The sequence below is a fragment of the Anarhichas minor genome, unplaced genomic scaffold (genome assembly GCF_050575085.1).
Source record: "Anarhichas minor isolate MPS153535 unplaced genomic scaffold, ASM5057508v1 ptg000014l, whole genome shotgun sequence".
NCBI lineage: Eukaryota > Metazoa > Chordata > Actinopteri > Perciformes > Anarhichadidae > Anarhichas > Anarhichas minor.
In genome coordinates, this window is record NW_027466460.1 from 7,560,426 (window position 1) to 7,581,870 (window position 21,445).

The following is a 21,445-nucleotide window of genomic DNA, read 5'->3' on the forward strand; positions in this document are numbered from 1 at the left end:
TACGACCACTCTATGTTGCCCATTATACTATATCTTTTTATTTTAATTGATTCTCTTTTATTTGCAGATTATGCTTTATCACTACATATTGACTGTACGCTATTAATAGTTTATTAGTGCAAATGAGTGTGAAGTAACTCTCAGTTTGTCTCCGCTTCACTGCAAGATGAGGCCACATGTGACTTTTTACCAGCAAAAAAATAAAAATAAAAATGTATCTGTACAACAATGCAAAAATAGTCCATTACAAGTCAAATGTATTTTCTTATTCAATTCAAAATCCAACTGAAGTACAAATGTAGAAGTAAAAAGTATCAAAAGTAAAAATACTGATTATGCAGAAAAATGGCCCCTGTATGCGGATGTATTTTGATACGTGACATTATTATTATTATTATTATTGTTAATACCGATGCATCAGCATGTTAATGGCATTTTACTGTTAGAATTTAGCTGGTTTTAATTACTTTATATAGCTAGACAGGAGTGAAAAGTAACTACATGTAACATACTATGAGGTATTGTAGTACTTAAGGTTCTTTATATTCCACTACATTTATTTTATAAATTAGTTGCTTTGCAAATTCAGATTAATACTGCAAAATATAATCAACAAATAATGATAGTTAACATAGTTAACTAGTATGTTAAGTAAATAAAATTGGTCCCAACTTTACCAGCTACAGTATAGAGTAGTATACAATTAAAATACACAAGTAAAGAACAAGTACATTAAGATTGTAAATCAGTAAAGCGCTTAAATAAGTGTACTTACTAACTTGTATACCGCTGAATGTGTGAGGTAACTTATTCCCTGCTCTACAGGGTTGCTGCCTGTTGCGGTTGTAATACATATTATTATTTGTAATTGATATGACTGTATGATAGATATGTACAGTTATTGTCACAAAAAGTGGACCAATGACAGCACGCCTCTCAAACTTTAGGAAATGCAACACGTGTGGCCGCTCCTGATTGGCTGAGAGCTGCACCAGCTGAGTAAAATGTAGACTGCAGCTGCCGCTTCCTCAAGAGACTGAAGATCGGTCTCCGGGTCTGCTGGTGCTCACAGGTCAGTGCAAACATTTCCCACTTTCTCCCTCAAATATTTACGCGGACATTTGCGTTCAGTCACAAACCTGTATGCTGTTTACGGAGGATTGTTGAAATGTGGTGTTTTTACGAGCACGCAGGGAGGGGGAAAAAACCCGCACTTCCCTTATTGTTGACCTGAAATAGAAAGCCACGTTTTGTATATCTTCTCTCCACATCATCTCTTCATTTCCGTATATCTCACACTGTCTACGTCGACAGCTTGCTCAGTCATCATCGTGTTTCATCAGAATAATGTGTTTATCTTATTGAGCCGTTCTGTCGGTATTGCTGAGATATTCCGTGTGCGTCCGAAGCGGATCGTTTGAAACGACAAGACATATGGACACGAAGCATTTGATCAGACACCGCGTGAGAGAAGATGTTTAGGTTGGAAACTTTTATTTTTTTTTTTGGTTTAATCTCGGCCTCATCGACTTTGTGTGTAACTGCCATGCACATTGACGCTATTGTTAATGAAATGTGATTACCACGACGGTTATAGACCATTATCAAGCGCATGTAGTTGCATCCCCGCCACATCCCCTATGTGTGTGTGTGTGTCTGACCCAGTAACCTCCAACCACTCCTCATTACAACACTTTCTTGAGGGAGTCTGGAAAGCACACCGAGCTGAAGACTTAATAGCCTAACTCTGGTTTTTCAGGTTTTGGGCCGCTCCCATTTTTCCAGTAATATTGTGACTATTGGCAAACTTGTTTTGAGTTGTATACACATCACAGTGAAACATGCAGTTTGGATTCATTTCTTTAGGCAAGGTTACATTGGCACTCTGAGGTATATATTGTGGGATTTTCAACTTAATCTGCCATTCTGGATCTATGACTGTATTCCGTTGTACCAGTATTTGAGTTTTCAAGTAAGCAATTGTAAGCAAGATACAAACACACACAAGGAAGTATGGAAACAAATGTCTGTAGGAGTTTATTCAAAACTCCTACAGACAGTTTATTCAAAGATCTGATTTATTTGCCTTTGATCAACATACATGTATTTACTTACTGTCTAAGTAAAGTCAAACATCATAACTCCTCCCGCTGAAAGTCACAGATGAAGGACGGTAACGTGTTGTAAACAGGTTTGCGGTGCCCCAACATGCTGTAGTGTGAAGTGCTGGATGTTGAAGCAGATCCTCTAACAGGAATCTGTGGAATGCAGCTCGTGTTTGTCGATTTCTCTCTTCTTAAACAGCATTTTCTGAACACTAGGTAATGCTCTTCTGGCCATGCTGTGCAGTCACATGAGCAGTTGAACTACAGACATGGGATGATCCTAAAGTGACCGTGCAGTGTAATTTGCCTTTGAGTACAGGACGAGCTTTCATTACTGCAAACAGAGAGGGACACTATGTGTAGTTTTGTGATTCAGGAGCTGACTGTCGTCACTCTGCTCTGGTCATTTGATAATACCACTATCGGTCTGTTTTGGGGTTCATCTTGCACGCAAATAGCTGAGTTGTCTGGTGTTTACGCAACAACCAATAGCGGCTCTGATGTGAGACCTTTTCTTAGGGCAGGAATTAGAAAAGTCACCCCAACCAAGCTGCAACCTCCGGTGCAGAAAACTAAATCTAACACGGAAGAGTCAAAACTTTGGTTCCTCAAATGGAGAGCGAGTCAATCTTCATCGATTTCCCCCCCCCCCCCCTTTCAGAAACATATAGAGACTTACTCAGTATTTCAATACAGTCTATGATCCAAACCTCAGATGTCATAACCTACGAAAGTGAATTTAAAAGAATCATGTGAGAGCAACAAGATGAGGATCCGCATTAATGAACCAACCTCAAATTTGCATGCTCCTGCATGGAGCGTTAATAGAAGAATGATTTACTTCTTCGAAAAGATTTTTCAAAGAAACTTGGAAAATATCAGCTAGTTATAAGAAATCAAAATAAGATGCCAGACATTCATCCCAAGTCTGTTCGAGTACGTCTTTTCATCTGGCATGGCTACTGAAAATAAATATGAATCGATCAGCTTATTCACAGAACAGCAAGAATTTTGGTAATTGGTTGTATTTCAAACAAAAGTGCCAAACATTCCCCCTCTGTTGTGAGGATTTGCTTTCCCTTTCATTATGCGATCGTAGACTGCATATGTGAGAGTTATGGACAAAAATGCCAAACATTCCCCTCAGTTGTGAGGATTTGCTTTCCCTTTCGTTATGCGATAGACTGCATATGTGGGAGATCTGGACGGTTGGTCTGAGACATAAGACGTCGTATAGGTTTGAGCTACATGTGGTTTTGACATTTTCTGGACTAAATGACAATTATTCAAGAAAAAACTATAAGTAATACAGTGTGCTGTAGTGTTTTATTCAAAGTCACTAAACCTCGGTGGAAGAGCAAAGCGCTTAAAGGTAACCTGTTTCGTTTTTAACTACTAGCTTCTTTTTTTTTTACGAGTGGGTCCCCACTGTTTGTTCATGCGAACCAGGAAGTGATGCATACTCCTGCTGATTGACAGTTGTTGGTGGTGACACGCTAAGAAGTGTCGCACTGCAACTAACAAAGGTAATTAAAAAGAAGTCTGCTTTTGCAAATGTTCACTCAGGAATGATATGCATCCAACACATTTTAATCTGAACATAACATTTGTTTCCTAACCAAAAAAAAATCTCACCTTTTGAATTAGAGTTTCTGCCCAGATTGACTCGTGCGCAGTCATTTCTTTGACCTGCAGCGTTGAGGTCATTTGTCCTGATGCTGTGTTGGTAGCCGTTGACGGGTGTGTGACCTTTGTTCCACTTCACAAATCCCTCCCTCTCCCCTACATTTCTCCACTGTGAGAACATGTGACTGGGAGTGTGCCATTTCACCAGGACGGTTGAGACCTGCAGTCTCGAGCGTGGTCGTCCTGTGCAAGGTCAGCCTTCGTGTCCTAACACTTGGGGGTCAAACGTGACTGGTGGAGGCTGGACGTGAGTCCGTCAGAGGGGCGAAGCAGATGAAAGATGTCACATTAGCTTCAGCAAACATCCAGTAAGCCACGCTGTGACAAATGTATGCACTGAGACCGATAGGTTGTCTTTTCCTGATCAAACGTGTACAGCTTTCAGGTAGAGTGTCTAAAGTAAATGCCTTGGAGCATTCTAACGCTTTATACCTGTAAACCTAAGTGCTTTTACACAGGAGTATTCTGACTCATCCTTCTATTTAGATTGTTTCCCTCAAGACGTGCTCATGGAGCCCCTAATGTCCCAAAAGGTATTATTTTTTTTTAATCTTGTGCACAAGATTAAAAAAATAATGAATGAGCTGGACTGAAGCAGATCCAGCATCAAGATCCAATAAGTAAAAAGCCCATGAATTTCATCTGGAACAGTTTGTGTCTTTACAACGGAATCAATAGTGAAACACTGTATGTGGTAATTTCCTGAACACATTTGGTTTCAGGTTTAAAAAAAAATGTACTTTTTAGAGAGCTGTATTAGGCAGACAATTCACACTTTACATACAACAAGGATGTGGAGAAGACATTGTTTTATAGATGTCCATGACATCAAGGTTGCAAATATTGATTCATTTTGTCATTCTCTAACCTGCTATGGCAACAGATGGCCATCCTAATTAAAAAAAGTACCCAGTTTCTCATTAATAAGATCCCTTTCACTGCACACCAAATTAGTTGGTTTACAAGACACTTTGCTTGCTATAACAACATCTCGTTTTATCAAAATGTGTACTGTATGTGTCTATATCATCTTGTTCAAACAAGACGCATTTCTTCCTCTAACATGGGATGTTGTTAAAACAAGTCAGACATAGTTTAAATTTGAAAGATGTCTGTGTCTGAATGGAAGACACTGTAGCCTTCATCGACGAGAGAAACATTTACTAATTTAAAAAAAATGGTTTGGTAAAGTTTTATTTCATGCTCGGGCTGAGACACGTGCAAAGTATCATCCATCCATGTTTTATACCTGCTGATCCTCTGCAGTTATATTCCAAATCACAAAACTACTCCATTTACTTATATCGCATAACACAAAAATTAGGTAATCTTTTCAATTAACCCTGCTCTCCCCTAAGTTACTGCCGCTACAACGGTCAACCTTTCCTTTTTGCGAAACGCATCTCGTAGATTACAAGATGTTCCTCTTGAAATGATTAGTTCTTTTCAATACAATAGGTCCTTGTATTAAAACAAAAAGCAGTGTCTCATTTCTATCCAGCAACTTTTTGATTTTGCCTGATAAAATGTCGCATTTGACCGCAAGTAATTAGGATCACGTTAGCCCAGTGAGTTGGTTAAAAACATCAGGTTGACTTGTTTCTGGCTGACTCGTCAACGACGAAAGTCGGTTTTCAAATAGATGCTCTTGATAGATGCTAAGCTAAAGGTCCCAGGCAAAAAGTCAGCGTCCTCACCAGTTGACGGTTCATGTTGAAGACGTGTAACATGAGCGCTCTGATGAGCTCCTGAGCCTTGGAAGTAACTTACTAATAGAGGTTGTAAACTAGCTTGCCAGACATGCTCATATAACACATTTGTGCGCTTGTGTTCTTGGATTTGAAAGACACCACCCTCCAAACTCTATAAATGTCGAGTGTCTCTCTTACGTCAGCCCCCATGAATCGATTAATCATCTAAATACTTCAGCTGCGCATGACGTACACAAATTTGTGCCGATTCATGTAACCGCTGAAAGAAAGCTGCTTCTGAGATTTGGAAGTGACCGTCTTGCCAAGATGGGATTGAGTTAAGTTTGTTTAAAGGCTCCGCGTGTTGAATCCTCAAGTGTTACGGTTGTAATAATGAGCTTGAATCATTTAACCTAACCCAAACCGAGTAGTCTTTCTTTGTCTGTGTGCCGTCCCACAAAGAGGAACTTGAACATTTTCCAGGAAATCAAGTGTGACTCACCAACCACGTGGCTTTTCTCTTTGTAACTTCCTGGCTGTGGTTTCAAAATTACAGCTGTAGTCTACTCTCAAGCTGCAGTCTTGGTGTTCTGTTATGTGTCAAATGAACCAGCTGTCCTCTCCCCCTCTTTTTTCCCCAATGTCTTGTGTGTGTGTGCGTGTGTGTGTGTGTGGGGTGACCGGCGAGCTGGCTCTGCCATTGGCTTGTCATCTTCCCAGTCCAAGTATGGAGAGCAGAGGTGGGGTGGGGGGGTTGTTGCATTACCTTTTGACTTCAACAACTCTCTCTCTCAAGCATGCGATCAATGGCTTACGTCTGCTGTTGACCATCTGACAGGAAAACACGCACATGAGCTGAACCTTAACCCTATTTTAATTATTGCGTCATCTATCAATTACTCTTGATAAATGATTTAGTCTTTATTAAAATAAATAAGAAAATCATCAGGACAAATACCAACAAAACAGGGGGCGGGGCTTCACATTCTCAGGTTTCAGCTTTACACATGGCAGGATTTGCTGCTTCTCTTATAACAACAAACTGAACACATTTTGTGTTTTGGACTTGTGTTCAGACCAAACGAGACATTTGAAGACTCCTCCTTGGCCTCTGCACAGTTACGATAGCATTTTTTTCAAAAGTTAGTTATTCCATAATGATAATAGACAGTGGCAGCTTTCAAGTTTTGTTCACATCAAACAGAAACATTATGTTCATGAAGCTGTTTGTAACCAAATTGTAATTTGATGATCAGTTTCGAATAATCTATTTGTTGATTTCAGTTGGGGCGGGCAATATGACAATTTAGCATCAATGTGATGAAATATCTTGATTTATCAGGAATTGGCAGTATTAACAAAACTATTCTCTTTTTATTGTATCCATAAAACCCAGGTATTATCTATTGTCTGTATTGATCTCATGACATACAATTGCATATCATGACAGGATTTAGAATAGGATTGTATCCATACTACCACCATGTTTTAGCATTGTACATTACCGTTACATCCATGTGTATTTTGCTTGTTACAGTCAGTTGATGAAACTTCAGCAGGAAATGTCTTCACGTTCAACCCACCGTTTCCATTTGTCTCAGTTGAAAATGCAGAAACATAAGATGTAGATTGTCTCTCAACTATAGTAAATAAACTGGAAATATTAACTTATATTATTCATCTTAGACTCAAAGGAATCTGCTCATATGCTCAGAGATTTTGTCAACATATCTATTATGTAGAACACAAAAGCCTTCTTGTAATAAGCATGTAATTCTTTGTTTGACATGTTTCACCTGTTTGGACGCTCGGCAACACAAGAATTGCACACAGACTGTGTCCAGATAATGTATGATAAGACATTGGTCCTTCAGTCTTGAATAAACATCGCTCGAAATGTTTCAGTCACTCAGATCGTCGATCAGTTAAGTTGTAATTCTGCTTGAATTTGTGACTGGCATTACCTTTTTTTTATACTGTTTTTTGCACGCCTGATAACTACTTGTGATCCATCGGTTGTGTTTTCACAAGGACGAAAAGCTCAAACTGTGGGTTTAAATCAACCTGCTGCTTGAGTATCGCTCCAGTGAGTGGGCAGCTTTGCCTCACGCCTCTGTGTTTGTGTTTGAGAGGGGCGTGTTTCTGCTATTCATAGTTGCGAGAACCTCAGAGGTCTATTAGAGGTCGGTGTGAGTCCTTCTAATAGCAACGGCTGCAGCAAAGCGCCGGTCAGATAGCTGCACCGCTCCGCCTTTGGACACTGTCTGTACGAATCTTCATATACACACACACACACTGTGGGACTGTGAGTATAGAGATTTATTCTGTCTTCATTTGTCAACAATCAATATTAAAGTTTTTGAAAATTAATTTAGCTACATTTGATTTGCTGTCACAGATGTGGTGTGATCATCTGGTCTTTCATAGTGGCTAACAGGAACACCTGTAAGACTTAGTGTAGTAGTAGTTTTTAAGGTTTTATATTGAATTTTTGTTTTATTGTAAAAAAAAAAAATGTATAGAGCACAAATAAAACTCAACAGCTTGAATGAATCTTGCCGGTGCTCTTTGTTTTGGTATTTAAATATATACATGAAAGAGATCATCATTCATCTCTGTTGATCCTCGAGCACGTTCAACAGTTTTCTGCATTTAAATTGTCATAAAAAGTAAATAAAAGAAAAGTAGCTTGTCTACAATACGTTGTCCCAGTTGGCACTGGTCTCAGTTGCCATGAGATCGGTGGTAATAATAGAAGTAGGTGAGAAGTCAATTGTTACCTACCGTACGTGGCGGCGGTTCATTTACATACAGGGCTGTTGCCGTCTAATCTAGAGGTCAAATGAGTTGATCATGATGTACATAAAGCCACGTTAAATATTGATATTGATGTATTTCCATATTCAGATGTGATATTTGAAAAATACCTGCAGGTGAGATAGGTCCTAATAGAAGTTGAGTTTAAATTTGTCTTTCCTGCCAAAAGCTCATCTAAGCATCAACTTAATTAACGTAATTAGAATCATTTGACTTTTCTATTAGAATTTGGTGGAACGGAGCCATATATCCAGTTAAATGTGCTTTCAGCCCAGTGAGTTCATTTCTCAAACGGCCAGACCAGAACGCCTCACTTCCCCTCAGACGTAGTAGAGTAGCGTTCATTGTACAGCGTCTGTGCTCGTGTCCTTATAACTCATGGAGGCTTGTGATCGGAAGATGTGTGTGGCGTCGTAATTCCATCCTGTGTCTTTGTTTCAAAAGCTGTTGAATGGGATAGCACATCTTCCTTTTGTATGCATTGTTTGTGGAAGTAAGAGCAGTGGCAAACATAAAGGTACTTTCGGCAGCATTTTTCTGTTAGAAGTTTCTTTAAAAATAATCTTTATTTTATAGTTTTTGGGCATTTTAGACCTAAAGACAGCCCAAAGAAACAGGTCATTTTCTCATTTAAGGACGGACATTTCTTGTTCTCTTAAACAACAAATTGATGCTAGTATTTAATTGTGTGCTCTGAATAATTCCCGTTACTGATCATCTTTATGTATCGCATATCTAATGAAGTTGGAATACTTTTAAAGGAAGAAATACAACAAAAGCTGAACATGGAATGAGGAGGTAAAAATTGTATTCTCCTGAAAATGGAAAATAAAGTCTATCAAACTTAAGATTTAAAAAAAGTGCAGTATAGACTAATGTACAAACTGATCAGATTTCTGATCACATAGTGTTAAGATCTTTACAGCTAAGGTTTCTGCTGTTGGAAGGGCCTAATGACACGAAACCCTCAGATCTGAAGATTTGAGCTACTAAACACGTGATATAATTGAAATATTCCAAATAATCAATAACACTAAGTTGTGGATCATCACTGAATCTCAGGGCTGAACACCACATTAGTCATTTAGCAGACGCTTTCATCCAAAGCGGCTTACAATAAGTGTTGTGTACTGCTGCTGTATCACCCTGTCCTACATGATTCACTGTCGATCTGTCCTTGAAGCTTTATTTTGGGTCCATACTGTATGTTTCTGTTATTAGTACGTGATCATGCCAGAGATGTATTCATAACAGTTCTGTATTATGTTTAACTTTGCTTGACAGTGACGGGAAGAAATTAAAGTGTAAAATAAGAAATATTCTACAAAACGATGTGACTTTGGATCACTTTTCGACACGTGGCTAATTGAGGACTTTTTAAAATCTGTGGCAGCTGTTGATATGTTTGACACCTGGAAGGTAATAGTCCAGAAAAAGGTGAAGTCCTTGTGGTGAAGAGACGCATACCTTATAGCTCCAACGTCCTCCGTCTTATTATTAAATGTAAGTGCAGCAACTGACGTTTTCATTATAGTTTAATCGGCTAATTTCTTCTTGAAAATCCATATAACATCAGACAAAAACATAAAAAATACCCATCACAATATCCTAGATCCCAAGTAACGTATGAATAGTTATTTAAAAAAAATGTATTCAGAATAGCATGCATTTGTGACCGCGTTGACACGGACTGTAGTGAATTGCCTTTAACTCTGAATGGGACCACTATTCCTCTTCTGTGTGAGCGGGTTGTGATGTTGCTCTGTGATTGTCTCTAAAACAAGAGACTCATTGATAAAAACGGACCAAATATTACCGCCTGCTGTGTCACTGCATCCTGAAAGAACTGCATTGTAGACAATTTCCTTTTGAAAGAAGAAACATTTTAAACCGTTTTTTCTAAAATCTTAAAGTAAAATAAACACTCATCATGGATGGTAATTTGATTATTTTTTTAAAATAAAACATATTTTACAAAGAGTTTCCTAATGTAATTATGTTTCTGTCTCTTTTTCCCTGCAGGGTCCGTGCAGAACAGTCATGCAGGCTCAGGAAGTCCTGAGACAGTTGCGATTTCCCGAGCTGGAGGATCTTCGGCATTACATGCGCGGCTTGCCCACCAATGCGCTCATGGGGATGGGTGCCTTCGCCGCCATCACTACCTACTGGTTCGCCACCCGGCCGAAAGCCCTCAAACCACCCTGTGACCTCGGCCTGCAGTCAGTGGAAATGCCAGTAAGCGATCTCTGTTCTTTTCCTCTGCTAATATCAAATGTCCCGATATGAATAAATGCGATGTGGATCCTACAGCACAGAAAACATAACTGTCTATCCACTGTCTTGTAATCCTGTGAGTTAGAGGAATAACTGAAGAATGATCCGACCAGTCAGCAGACCTCATTCAGGAATGATAACTTTAAATACAGCTTAAATTACGTGCTTTGACATCGTCACTACTTGTCACACTTTGAGTGCTAAAAAGTTCATCTTAGGCTAGTTAAATGTTGGCCGTGCTGGTAAAGTGGACTTCATTGATATTTGTTTTTTATCACTCCAATACAACTTTCTCATAAGGCCCCCTGGGGTTTATTAGCTGTAACAAATCACGTAATTTATGGTTTATACATTATTTATCAAAGCTTAATTCAAGCCATCAACTTCTGGGTTGCCATGTTGGGGAAAAATCCCTTTGGTTGATGTTTAACCTCCTCCAGCAGCTAGTTCTGTAGTTTATGGGCTGTTGATCATCTAATTTACATCCGCAAACCTGATGGATTTAAAAACCCTTCATTAATAACTCATTAGCATAAACGCACACTTAATAGTGTATTAGAAAATGAGTATTTATTAATGTGTTTTATAACATTTATTCATTTAAATAAGGGAAATCAATGTTTCACCTAGCAACCCAGTGGTCCTTCTCACAGTATCAATGGCTATTAATTGATCTATAATGCATTAGTAAAAAATGTAATAACCATGAATAAAGCCATTAGTTGCCACGTAAACTTCTCACAAAGGTTGCCTCATTAGAAAGTAGTAACATAATCCCAACCAATTTTAAATATTTCAGGAGACTTGTTAGTTATTATGCTTTTACAAACCGTTTGTCTCATGATTAAGTCAGTAGACGTAAAAAACTTTCATGTGAAGTTGAAATTGCAACAGTATGTTTTTAAAACGAAGACAAATAAGTTAGCAACAGAGGAAGGTGAAAATAAAGAACCTTGTTAGTTTTCTGATGTAATATTTTCAACTTGCCTTCACTGGGAACTAGTTGAGTCTTATAAAGAGAAACTAAATTACTAACATAGATCTCTGCTGACTCTGAAGTGCACATGGCTTACACACCAACAAGTGTTGTCCCTCTGTTCACTGTCATTTCATGATGCAGGATCCATGTTTGTGTTAGCAACATATCACAGATTACCAGGTCATCTTGAGCGCAGGTGTACCACGAAATATATCTGTGCTCTCCGTCTTCTCACATTGTGTTTTTTTTCTCGTAGGGTGGAGAACTTGCAAGAAGGTCGGTACTGAACGACAGCGATGAGCCCATGACACACTACTACAGCGACGCACGCACGATGTACCAGGTGTTCCAACGAGGGCTCAGAGTATCAAGTGAGTGCATCTCTTCTATCGGTTACATATGATCACATTTTTCCGGTGAATGTAGATAAAAGTGAGCATTTTCTTTCGAAGATGACGGACCATGTCTAGGATCAAGGAAACCAAACCAGCCGTACGAGTGGCAGTCTTATAGTGAGGTGAGACGTGGACCACAGACGTGGAAATAATAACATTTGAACTGTTCCACAATACACAACTAGCCAAGTCTCAATAGGTATAAAAAAAACAAAAAACAGACTTTTGTTTTGTTTTTGCACAGGTGATGGACAGAGCGGAGCACATCGGCTCTGCTCTCCTTCACAGAGGACACTCTTGTACAGGAGACAAGTTTATCGGCATCTTTTCCCAGAACAGGCCGGAGGTACAACAAATGGCATCATCTTATGCACTTGTGTTGCACAGTTTTTTTCTTTGTCAAAGATATATTGGCTGTTTGTTCACCGTGTAGATCAGCCTTTAGTTCACCATTTTGTAATGTTGCCATCATGTATTGGGAAGAAAATGGTTAACATTTACTGCTGGATGAGAGTAATGACCTGAGTAGTGTCTGATTTTATGTTTTGGAACCACAATTTAATGCGTGACATCCACACCTCTGAAATGCTTCCCACATCTCTAATGACATTTATTCATTCAAGTTAATTCTTGATCATGGAAACGGTAGTTTAAAAAACAAAAACAAAACGTTACTCAATATCCAGCTTTTACCTGCACTTTCTGTAACTGAGCAAACGCCCCCCCCCCCCCCGGCATTCCCAGCATGTCTTGGAGTCTTTTGACCAATCAGGCTGGTATTGATTCTGAGTCATGATGTCAACATTTCTATGAGTAAATACAAAATAATGATGAGCTATATAGTGTAAAGGCACTGACTGTTAGGATTAATTTATGAATAAACTCAACTCAAGGAGGCTTTTGATGTTGGTAGCTGTTATGAAGTAATTTCCTTCCCAAACGTTTTTTCAATTAGTAATGTTGATCTGTTTTTTTTTGTCGCTTAGTGGACCATTTCAGAGCTGGCCTGTTACACATACTCCATGGTGGCTGTTCCATTGTATGACACACTTGGCACCGAAGCCATCGGCTACATTATCCACAGAGGTACACAAAAGTTCACCTTCAAGCGCTAACCACACACCGCCTGCAGCGCTATCGTTGATACTGACACAAACTGAGTGGTTAATCCGGTGATGTTTGTTCTCCAGCTGCCATCTCAACAGTGATCTGTGACATACCCGAAAAGGCTCAGGTGATTTTGGACTGCGTCGGTGAGAAAAGGAGAGCGGTGAAGACGATTGTGCTCATTGAGCCGTTTGACAGTGAGCTGGTGGCGCGTGGACAAGAGTGTGGCATTGATATTCTGAGTTTGAAAGAGTTTGAGGTGAGAAGAACAAGTTCATCTTCATTGTGTTCATTATTACATCATCTATCTGCTGAGCACCAACCGTCAGCAGATGTTCAGGCAAATGATCTGTGTCTCCTGTTTTTCTGGTTATAACTACAATAGGAATTAGGCCCTGGGGGCGCTGCGTGTTTCAACCATGATTGTCATCAGCCCTTCCTACAGACATGCTATATCTCACTATATGAACTTTTGAATTTCTTCCAGGCCTTGGGTAAAGCCAACCTCCAGACACCAGTGGTGAGTGACCTGTTGATTACATGACAAAAACGCTGTTAATTCGCACTACATTATTACAACTAGAAACTTAAATAATTCAGTTGTAATCAGCAGGAAGATTATGTTTGGCACTCAACTAAAATGTATCCTCTTGCACATTTCAAATGCAATAGCAATTCAAGCTTTAAACGCTTAAGTGTTGATCTGTCATCTGATTACAGCCGCCTACACCAGAGGACCTTGCACTTATCTGCTTTACATCCGGTACCACAGGTAATTACACAACTTGTTTACGTTAATCTTTTGGAAATGTCTTTTTTTTCCCCTCATGTATAATCATGATCATCGCTTTGCTTTCAGGAAACCCAAAAGGTGCAATGCTTACTCATGGGAATGTAATCTCCAACACTTCAGCTTTCATTAGAATGACTGAGGTAAACAAACACACCAACTCGACTTGGAATCATTTAAGTATTGCATCTTAAGATAAAGGGCATTGTCTAATGTATCTTTGATTTTGAGTCCTCTTCTTTTTAAGGTGGATGCTTCTGGTGTTCTTAATTCTGAATTATTCCTTTAGATTTATCTTATTTTCATGAATACACAACGTCATTTTCACTGGTGTCCCCCCCCCCCCCCCCCCCTCATTTTTTAAAATTATTGTTTTCAGTCACAGCCTGAGAGTGAGACTGCAGACACTACTCAGAGCTGAAAGAAGTACCTCCGCCCTCCTCTGCATGTATACAAATTATTTAATCTACTGTATGTTTTTGCTTACAGTTGATATTCCCCTAGAACTGATTATCAAAGATTAGGCCGTAAAGGACAGTAGTCTTTGTAGTAACAACGCAAATACTGTCTTCTCCTTCAAAGAAACAAAATGTGATTTTGAGGAGTAGTGCATAAATAATGCAGCAATTTACACAGCGCATTTTTGTTGTACTACCATTATCTTGGAAAGCACAAGACACAATGTCGTCATTTATTATTTGCTAGACACATGTAAAATATGCTGGAAATGGCATCCTGCCCGTTCTTTTACACCTTTGACTGAACAGTGCTGCCCCAACTTCTGAAACCAAAGCTACATCCTTGCATTCATGAGATTTGGATTACATAAATTGTAAATGTTGAGCTTTTTGATAAAACCTTGCTTAAAATCTCAAATCCTGTCTGATTCAGGTTGACCCTCTTTGACCCTTTTTTATTATTTCTTGTCCATCTCGCCTCTGTTCATCTGTTCTCCCCTCGTGTCTGCTCCTCCCTCCCTCCCTCCCCCTGTGTACGTTGTCGTCCAGAGCACACTGAAGCCCAGCAATAAAGATGTGCAAATCTCCTTTCTCCCTTTGGCCCACATGTTTGAGAGAGTGGTGGAGGTACAGTTCGCCATGCTTGGTCTGCATACATGCATGTGTTTTGTTTTGTGTGTCCTCCGCAGATACACTGCATGCTGAACCTCCATGATATTCATGTATCCTACCTCCCTCTAGCTCACATGTTTGAGAGAGTTGTACAGGTATGTGTTGGAGTTGCTTTCCTTCAGATGTGTTGCACAGTGAAATAATAAGTATGGTTTAACAAGAAAGCATGTTTATTATCCTCAAAGTAAGGCATCAAATCACATGCAGCCGAGAAAGTGAGAAACTGTGTGGTGCTAGGCAGTGACACCAAAAAATGCAACGTGTGTGTTGGTCAAATTCATGTCCTCCTTAGTTGTTTTGAGGAATTTGTGATCAATAGATGTCCTTGACATCCTTGACCCGCAAAGTAACTTAATAGCACGGCCAGTAACAGCTTCTGGAAAATACTGCAGTGGGTTCAAATAACACACACTGGATATTTAGTGAAATGTTCTCAACAACACTGCCCCCCTGTGGTTAAATTGTCACACTGATGTAACTTGCAACAACGAGGAATAAGCAGCTCTCTTGTCATCAGGGTGTCATCCTCATCCACGGGGCTCGAATCGGCTATTTCCAAGGCGACATTCGACTTTTGATGGACGATTTGAAAACGCTGCAGCCAACAATTTTCCCTGTGGTGCCACGTCTCCTCAACCGCATGTTTGATAAGGTCAGAGTTCATGTAATCTTACTCATGTCTACAAAAGTCATAATGAGGAGAAGAGCCACCTGTTTCACTAGTTCTTATTTTTTCAAGAGCATCCTTCTCTGACTATAGTTTTTTTTTTTTTATTCAATTAATTTACTTACTAGTTTACTCGTCTCTTTTCTCTGGTCTGCTGCCTTGGTTAATGTTTATCAAATGTAGTGATTAAAATAAAGCTTGTCTCAATAACTCGCAGGTATTTAGTCAAGCCAACACGCCGCTGAAGAGATGGCTGCTCGATTTCGCTTTCAGTAGGAAGGAGGCAGAGCTTAAAAGTGGTGTGGTCAGAAAGGACAGCATGTGGGACAGACTCATCTTCAAAAAAGTGCAGGTAAACATGGCATCTTGTGTTTTTGTTCAACTAAAGCTTACTTCTTCCACTTGATTAAGAAATATATCTGCCTGATATTACCAAGATATCGTGCATACTTGGCTTTGAAATAGGCTTGGCCTGCTGTTAACAGGTACGTAAACAGAATAATAAATACCTATTTTTATACATTTGATATTCTTTTATATTGTTAGACAGTCATTTTAATTTTTTTTTTAAAGGTCAGATAAACACTGACCACATAACAAGTTCCTTACAGTAATTTTACTAATTGAGTAACCAGTGGGTTTTATGATGTATGAAAAACGATGTTCTTCCTGTTTGTGTCACACTTTGCAGGCGAGCCTTGGCGGTCGTGTCAGACTCATCATCACAGGGGCAGCGCCGGTGTCTCCAACCATCCTGACGTTTCTACGAGCTGCACTAGGCTGCCAGGTGAGCCGCATCCACCCGCCCAACTCATTTATTGTTTGGTGATGTTTGCATGAAATGTCACTAAAAACTTGCTCTGCACTCCACAGTTTTACGAAGGCTACGGCCAGACTGAATGTACAGCTGGGTGCTCCATGTCAATGCCCGGGGACTGGACAGCAGGTAAAGACGCTTGTCCGTTTTCATGTAATACAGCTTATGAGTGCAATTGAAACAGTTCTGTCTTTGAACCATGAAACTGAACTGTGACTATTTTGTGTCTGCAGGTCATGTTGGGCCTCCTCTGCCCTGCAATGCTATCAAACTGGTGGATGTGACAGAAATGAACTACCTGGCAGCCAATGGAGAAGGAGAGGTGAAGAGTGCTTTTTCAGTAACAATTAAATACATAAAGTTACACAGGGAAATGTATTTATTTACTTTTTAAGTAGAGATACTTAAAGGCTAGTATTATTTTTATATATTATGATTATTATAAAAATAACAAATATTCCAAAAACCAACAGTGAAACTAGCCAGTACTGTAAAACGCATGCCTCAATGCCATATCAACAACTATTAGAAGCACATAAAACGAGCCATACTGTTGCATTTGGGGTGTCATACAGTATTTTCATTACGATGAACACGGTCAGTGTAGCTTATTCTAAAACAACTCCATGTCTACGTTTTCTGTCTCTGAAGAGTAGCTGCATGTTCTGCAAATTTAATGAAAATAAATGGGGGAACCCTTTATGATGAATCTTTTATTACAGTGTAATGAGGGTTAGAATACTCGCATGACTGGAGAGGAATACACAGAAGGTAAATCGAATGATGATAAACACAAGTAACACATGAAAGTTAATGAAGTTAATTTTCCAGTACGTTAAGAGCCTAAATGCTAAAGTTGGCACGCTAACAAACGATGACAATGTATGACGTTAAAAACATTAAAAATGTCATAAAGTCATTCAAACATGCATTAAAAAGTCAAAGTATACTATGTAAAAAGTCATATAAAATTCTATTTAAAGTGTAGTATGTCATACATTACGTCAAAAAAGTCGTAGTGTAGTATGTCATAAATGTCGTACTAATGTTACAAAAAGTAAACAATATTATATGTTTAAAAATGCCATTACAAAGACAAAGTAACCAGTCATAAAAAACAAAAAGTTTGTCGTGTTATAAAATAAGTCAAAGTATAGTGTGCCATAAATCTTTCAAAATGAATTCATAATTCATGCTATAGTATGCCACCATTGAAAAATGAATTTTTAAGTCAGTATGTCATAAAACATTTAATAAAAATGCATTTTTAGAGTAATTAAGTCCTTGTTTTTGGAAGGATTGAATTCAAGGCCTTTTAAGACAATGTGCGGGACCCTGAATATAGAATTCCATGAATAACATTTTCATAGCACAGTATGTCATGAAAAGTTCTAGTACAGAAAGCCATACAAATATGATTAAGTCATGTTGTAAAAAATATCATTAAAGTCACACAATAGTATGCCAAACAAAAATGATTGTATAGTATGCCATTCAAAACAATCATAAAAACTCAATGACATAAAAAACAGTCATAGTATAGCATAACATATATCATCAAAAACATACCATAAAAATTGTCATCAAACGTAAAAAAAAGGTCATATTAAAGTCTGTTATTAAAGTCTGTTATTAAAAAAGACCCAATGTAACATGTATACAAATATGATATAATCTGCAAATGTGCCAAATTCAAGCTTTCAAAGAAATGTGATTTTCATCAATGTTGTCACCTTTTAGGTGTGTGTCAAAGGACCAAATGTATTCCAGGGATACCTGAAAGATCCTGAGAAAACTGCAGAGGCAATCGACGATGATGGATGGCTGCACACCGGAGACATTGGGAAATGGCTTCCTGTAAGTGGAACAGGCTGGCGGAGCGCTATTGATCTATGATTATTGATATGGGTAGATATGTATTACGCCGGGTTGCATAGCATCAGTTGCAACCATAATTTCAGTTTGTGTTTCTCTCCTGGTTTTGTCGCAGAGTGGCACTCTGAAGATCATTGATAGAAAGAAGCACATTTTCAAGCTGGCACAAGGAGAATACATTGCCCCCGAGAAGATAGAAACGGCGTATGGTCTCAGCGATCCAGTGGCCCAGGTATTCGTTTACGGGGAAAGCTTAAAGGTAAGTAATTATTGTGAAACTGGTGTAGCGCTAAATATCAGATATTATGATAATGCACAATACAGTTTCTAGTATGGTGCAATTTGTGTTATCCATGTTATATTTTCCAGGCATGTCTGGTGGGGATAGTGGTACCTGATCCAGACTTTTTGCCCATGTGGATCAAGAAAAAAGGGATTGAAGGCTCCTACGCTGAACTGTGCAAAGACAAGGTGGGAGTCATTACTATCTGCAGCTCAAACAGCCACACACGTGTTACACGTGTTAACTTTTTTTCTGACTGTTTTTTTTAGGATGTGAAGAATGCCATTCTGGAGGACATCCTGAGGTTGGGCAAAGATGCAGGACTCAAGTCTTTTGAGCAGGTGATTGTTGCCATGTTTGACTTTATTGAAATAAAATACCTTCAAGTTCTGAATTTTCCATTCAACTGCATTTGGTCTGGCAACAGAAACTAATTTAAATGCAACTTTTAATATTTGTTTTTGTGTTATTCAGTCTGCTTTTGCTCTTTCTTTTCTGTCTCTGCAGGTGCGAGATATTGCGTTGCATCCTGAGCTGTTTTCTGTCCAGAACGGCCTGCTGACACCCACCCTGAAGGCCAAGAGGACTGAGATCCGGAGCTACTTTAGAGAGCAAATTGATGAACTCTATGCCCAAATTAAGATGTAAACTGGGATCGAGGAGTACTGTCAGAAAGGTAACAATCATTTAAAGCACATGACCAGGGCCCCGTTGTTAGTTAAAGGGGTTTGTCATCCATTCGTTTGTCAGTGACAATCTTGGATAATGAATCTCATTTTGAAGTATGCATTGTTCCCGCTTCTTCTAGTAGCTCTACCACTAACGTTTCCCTGCTATCACTGGCTAATTAGTTCAGAATATGTCATCATGTTTCTGGTCAAATTTACCCAAGAGTAAGGGTTAAAAACAGAAAGGGGAAATCTGACTTGCTCATGCCATAAACTGCCATTAAGTCCGACTGCTTCATGTTCAAGAAGGTGAAGACATTTCTATCAGTTTTTTATTCTTAGGAGCTGCAGAAAACAAATTCTATAAAGATGCTTTTACAAAAGTGACTTATATTTTGACTCTTTATCTACCAGTCTAGTTGATGTGTTGGTCTATCTATTTAAGTTGGTATTTAATATAATCATCAAACCTGTAAATAGTATATCTGCTGAAAGGTCTATTTGTTTGCAGAATATTGTGCCTCATAACTCTGTCGTTGTAATTCACTGCATTCCTATTAAGGACTGATACACCGTTTTAGTGCACAATTTAGTTATTGGCCTGTTGGGAATCATACTGCTTGATGGACTTTGTGTGCCTTTTTCTGTTTTCTTTTAATAGTCCATGGGAAGTAAAATGTTACTAAACTGTACATGCAGTTCCGCCATCCTAGATTTTCAGATGTTAGTGCCACAGGTTGCAGGATAAAGCTGCATACCATCATTTGTAAAAAATGCATTTCAGTTTTCAGGGGTAAATATTTGGAACACTGGTGTCACCATTTAAAGAAGCTTGTTATTCAAATTAATTCCATGTCCTTCGACAACATTTCACATTAACTTTCATACATTTTAAATTGTCTTGTGTGAAACGGAGCCACATCTCAGTGGTTTGACAAAAGATTTAGTTTTGAATTCAGAAGGTCTGACTGAATTATGATTTCTACACATTTAATCACATTAAGGACTATTTAACATTTCAAGCCATATTATTCTCTTTGGTCTAGTTTGTTTTGTGTGTTTTTTCATGACGATGTTGAAAAGGGTAAAGGTGCAGTTTTGTGCTGAGGTTACAAGTACAGTTTATTTATTTCTCAGCTGTACCAAATAAATACTTTCTTCCAAAACTGTTTATTTTTTTATCTTTTATTCTTTGGGGAGAAACATTCTGTGCCATTGCTGGAGGCATGTCTTCGTGTTGTCAGTCCATCCAGTCTTGTGTATCTCAGGAATTTCTTAAAATGTGGCACAAACGTCCACCTGGACTCGATGATGAAGTGATACTATTTTTTTTTTTAGGTTAAAGTGACCTCACTTTCATCTCATTGTTATGGTATCTCGGGAAAGCCTTGAGTTCATTTTTTTTCAGATTTGGCACAAATTCCACTTGGACTTAAAGATGAACTGATTAGATTTTGGTGGTCAAAGGTCAAGGTAACCGACCTCGTGTCCGTCCCATTCTCAGTAATACGGGATTTCAAGAAAACCTTGAGAGAATTTCTTCATATTTGGTTCAAACATACTCTTGGACTCGATTATGATCTGATTAGATTTGATCAAAGGTCACTGTGACTTCACAAAACATGTTTTGGGCCATTTGTCAAGAATTCATTTTTGTAATTATTGACTTGGGTCGATTGCCATACTCCTTGCTTGATGACCCGTGCTCTCGTACTGTGGTAAATATTTTGGCTGCGCTAGCTGCTCCAACATTTTAAGGGCATTTATGAGAATTTTAAGGCATACTATACTATGCCTTATTTGTGAGTATTGGGACTTACTATACTGTGGCTTTTTTTGACCTACTATACTATGAATTTTTAAAACATTGTTTTTTTACTTTTGGCTTAAAGGGAATTCTTTGCATACTTATACCATGACTTTGTAATGATTCTTTTCATCATACTATACTATGACTCTTTGGTTACTTTTTAGGACATACTATGCTACAGACAGAGGTATAATAAACCTTTTTATGACTTTTTTTGACATACTTTACTATGGTTATTTTATTACTTTTCTTGATATACTAAGCTATGACCTTTTTGGTCGACATACTATAATCTTTTTGTGACTATTTTCGACATACTATAGCTACTTATATTTTTCGATTTATTATAAA

General features: G+C 38.5%; 1 protein-coding gene across 5 annotated transcripts; it reads left to right on the forward strand.

Moving 5' to 3' along the window:
- Positions 1–994: 994 nt before the first annotated feature.
- acsl1a (acyl-CoA synthetase long chain family member 1a) lies at positions 995–20,450 on the forward strand. 5 transcript variants are annotated; one of them, XM_076091280.1, is made up of 22 exons: positions 3,494–3,631; positions 3,753–4,099; positions 10,322–10,534; positions 11,809–11,923; positions 12,005–12,069; positions 12,192–12,293; positions 12,934–13,033; positions 13,138–13,313; positions 13,542–13,574; positions 13,775–13,826; positions 13,914–13,987; positions 14,992–15,069; positions 15,492–15,626; positions 15,859–15,993; positions 16,333–16,428; positions 16,515–16,587; positions 16,692–16,780; positions 18,199–18,315; positions 18,449–18,592; positions 18,703–18,804; positions 18,886–18,957; positions 19,124–20,450. In XM_076091280.1, exons 3-22 carry the CDS (start codon positions 10,340–10,342, stop codon positions 19,262–19,264), a joined length of 2,094 nt encoding a protein of 697 aa, XP_075947395.1. In that variant the 5' UTR covers positions 3,494–3,631; positions 3,753–4,099; positions 10,322–10,339; the 3' UTR covers positions 19,265–20,450. The 5 variants fall into 5 exon arrangements, with proteins under 5 accessions (XP_075947398.1, XP_075947394.1, XP_075947397.1 ...); XM_076091283.1 differs by lacking the exons at positions 3,494–3,631; positions 3,753–4,099; positions 14,992–15,069 and adding exons at positions 995–1,072; positions 14,852–14,929; XM_076091279.1 differs by lacking the exons at positions 3,494–3,631; positions 3,753–4,099 and adding an exon at positions 995–1,072.
- Positions 20,451–21,445: the final 995 nt, after the last annotated feature.